Source organism: Ixodes scapularis, unplaced genomic scaffold (assembly GCF_016920785.2).
Source record: "Ixodes scapularis isolate PalLabHiFi unplaced genomic scaffold, ASM1692078v2 PGA_scaffold2__306_contigs__length_199485367, whole genome shotgun sequence".
NCBI lineage: Eukaryota > Metazoa > Arthropoda > Arachnida > Ixodida > Ixodidae > Ixodes > Ixodes scapularis.
Window position 1 is genome coordinate 46,664,362 of NW_024609857.1, and position 3,288 is coordinate 46,667,649.

A 3,288-nucleotide genomic window follows, 5' to 3' on the forward strand; every position below is an offset into this window, starting at 1 on the left:
CTTGGGTTCAATCCCCCACCCCTGCCCGTTTCGATCTGGATGAGCATTGTACCGGCGTGCAGTCGTGTATCATTACTGCACTGGCTAAATTTCTCATCTACAGCTGGGAGACTCTTCGCCCCTTGAGGCAGACCAAATTCTAAGCTGTCAGAAATTTTTTTTTTCTTGTCCGTTTACGGTGAAAGGAGCGCCAAACGCCCGCGCTCCGGAGCATGGACTTAACGCGCCCAATGGAACGCGTGGCATGCGTGAATTTTACCTACGGTAAAGGGGTATTCACACGAGGGAGAAATCCCGGGGATCTCTCCCCGGCACGCGCGCATCACGAGATGAAAACGCGAGGCTTTTGCACATCGCAAAGCCTGACGTTTTCGTCGTGGGATGCGCGTGCCGGGGAGAAATCCCCGGGATTTCTCCCTCGTGTGAATACCCCTTAAAGCCCCTGTATCCTGGGAAAAGTGACGCCATTCACTGTTGTGGAAATGCTCGAGACACGTGGCACCCGCCACTTCTGGGTAGAACACGGCGTCTGAAATCTAGCCCAGTGCTGCGCTGTACCACAATGATCTTCCCAAGGGCTGCACGTTGAATGTATTTAGTGCATCGACGCACCTTGCGCTACTTTTGAAACATGAAGGGGCTTTAACTTACGGTGCCTTACCAAGGGGGCTTTACTGGCTTTGCTTCTTTACTTTGCTTTCAGCAACAGCCTACCGCTCTCACAGGTGATATCTAACGTTTCATTTAATATATTAACACAATAATGTTGGTCAACTAAAAAAAATGAGATCATTTTATTGGACACTACATTTTACTCAAGTCGCTGAAGTCTATCATACGTAAGAAATTGAGCAACAGTTCCATCTCACTACGCTTCCTCGCCTGCAGAGTCGCCATTGCTTTGCGCACATGCACCGCTTCCAGACGCGAATGCTGAGGAGTACGCTTGCATGGTTCCAACTTTTCTTGTCACCGTGTCAGGAAGTTCATAAGTGTGGCAGCACTTCCCAAGACGGCGAAGTCCGCTACGAACGCTCAAAACGGCGTTAGTACTGGCAGTGCTCAGCGAATTCCTCTGCTTTGTTTTCACGACGCTCAGTTGGCTGAAGACTCTTTCCACCTCTGCGTTCGAGTGCGGCAAAGAGAGCACATCGATTGATAGCTGCGCGAGCTCGTGAAACGGGTTCGAGCCACCTGCATCGCGGTATGCAAGGACCTCAGACCAAAACGCAATGGTGTCAGTGGTACTCGCCCAGCTCACCATGGTTAGCGCCTTCCATTGGGTGTCCACAAGATCTATCTTGTTCGGTTGTACTCCAAAAAGTTCCGCCAGCTCAACGATGGGCTCCTTCAGCACCCGCAGGCACGCTCCCACAGACAGCCGTGTCATGGCCTGCAATATCTTGTAGTTAGATGGCAGGCGCAGCCGGAGCTCAGTTGATAGCTTGACTGTGAATGCAATGCAACGCTGGCGTACCAAGTCGACTTCAGGACCAGCTGGCAGCGTGTTCGCTATAGCTTCTCAAACTCGTATCCCAAGTACGGCTTGGGATCTAGGTGACCATCGATGGGTTGGCACAGTGGATCTATGTTCGTTGTTGGTATGAGCACTTTGCTACATACCGTCTTTATCAGGAGCGTGAGACCTTCAAGAAGCCTGGAGGGATCCGCGTCGTTCCTCTCGTATGCCTTGTTGGCACGCTGCACCTCTCGTAGAATTGGCCGAAGGTACAGGAGGTAAAGCTTGTTCAGCGGATCAGAGAACATCTGAAACAGGAGCTCTGCGGTATAACATCCTTCCATCGATCTGGCTTGCTCAAAATGTTTGAGTAATGGATCCCATTGATCCAGGACTCTGGCGACCGCCGGCTCCAAGGAAATCCATCTTGTATCGCACACCCTTGGTATTGTTAGGGGGTCGTCTCCATCGCAGAGGCTCTTGTAAAGCTTACTGTATGCGGCCTTGCGCTTGGATGAATGACAAAACCACGTGTGCGTTTCGCGCACTAAGAAGTCCACTTTCCTCGGAAGTGTTCCTTGAACAGCGTGGGAAAGTGCCAGTTGCAATGAATGGCACATGCATCTTATCATTATCAAGTTCGGGAGGTTCCACTCACGCTTCATTATCTCGAAAACACCGTTGTTTACGCCCGTGTTCACCGAAGCGTTGTCAACTCCTATTCCGAGGAGACGCTTCGTGTCAAGTCCCATGCGCGTGAGGAGGCTTTTCAACGCCTTGACGATCGTCACAGCCGTGCCATCGTCCAGTTCGATTAGCGCCAGGAATGTAGTCACGATGCTCTTCTGTGCAGCACTGAAGTACCGCACCACCACACCCAGCAACTTGGTAGTCGAAACATCTGTTGCTTCGTCGATGATCAGGCTGTATTTTGAGTCCCCAATGTCAGCCACCAAGAGCTGCACGAAGTGCGGAGATAACAGGTTCACAATTATTTCCGTGCACTCGTTTCGATGCATGCGCAAGCCTGCTGCGCTTTTGCTGTCCATGAACTCTTTTTTGCAAAGTTCTGTCAGGTGGTCAGCGGCGAGGAATGCTGTGTGCTCACAAATGAACAAGCAAAGGCCGGCTTCACTTTTGCCACAAGAAGACTCGGTCGCGGCTGGAAACTGCAGCTTCTTCTGTTGAGAACTGCAGTACGGTTCTGATGACTTCTTGTGTTTGGTGGTGGCGGCATGCTTCTTGATATCAGAAAGCTTCGCATAAAATTCGCTCCTACAGTAGGCACAGGGTGCTTTTGTGCTTTCGTTTTCCACAGGACGTAACCAGCCCTTAAACGCAGGTAACGACTCCCAACTTTTTCTATAGTGCTGATCATACTTGAGAGGCATAACAACACTAGAACCAGCAAGTTGGCAAACTCCAATGATTGTGTTATTTGCGGGAACTAACCGCCGGCCGTCCCATTCCCAACACGCTCGCCAACGCCTTGAGTGACTCAAGGCGTTGGCGAGATCCTGATCCAGGAACAAAACAGCGGCAGACTGCATTGACGTCATGTAGCCACCCGTTTTGTATACATCTTCATCCACAGGGGGTTATCGTCGATAATCTCACTGAGGTTATCCTGGAGTTTAGCCGTAGCGAGCTGCTTTGTTCCATAACTTATCGCACAAAGCTGCTCGCGTCAAGCTTTTTTTTTTTTTTTTTTCGCGACGTTCACAAAGGATTTTACAGACGCCTGCTAGATAATTTCTGAAAAGGGGAGTGGTTCTAAAGTGGTTCGGGGTTTGAGAATGCCTTCGCGCAACCGCTACCTCGCATCGCCC

General features: G+C 50.7%; 1 protein-coding gene across 1 annotated transcript; it reads right to left on the reverse strand.

Annotated features, from left to right (window-relative positions):
- Positions 1–1,512: 1,512 nt before the first annotated feature.
- Positions 1,513–3,018, reverse strand: LOC120849243. The gene has a single exon (XM_040221425.1). It carries the CDS (start codon positions 3,016–3,018, stop codon positions 1,513–1,515), a length of 1,506 nt encoding a protein of 501 aa, XP_040077359.1.
- Between the last annotated feature and the right edge of the window lie 270 nt (positions 3,019–3,288).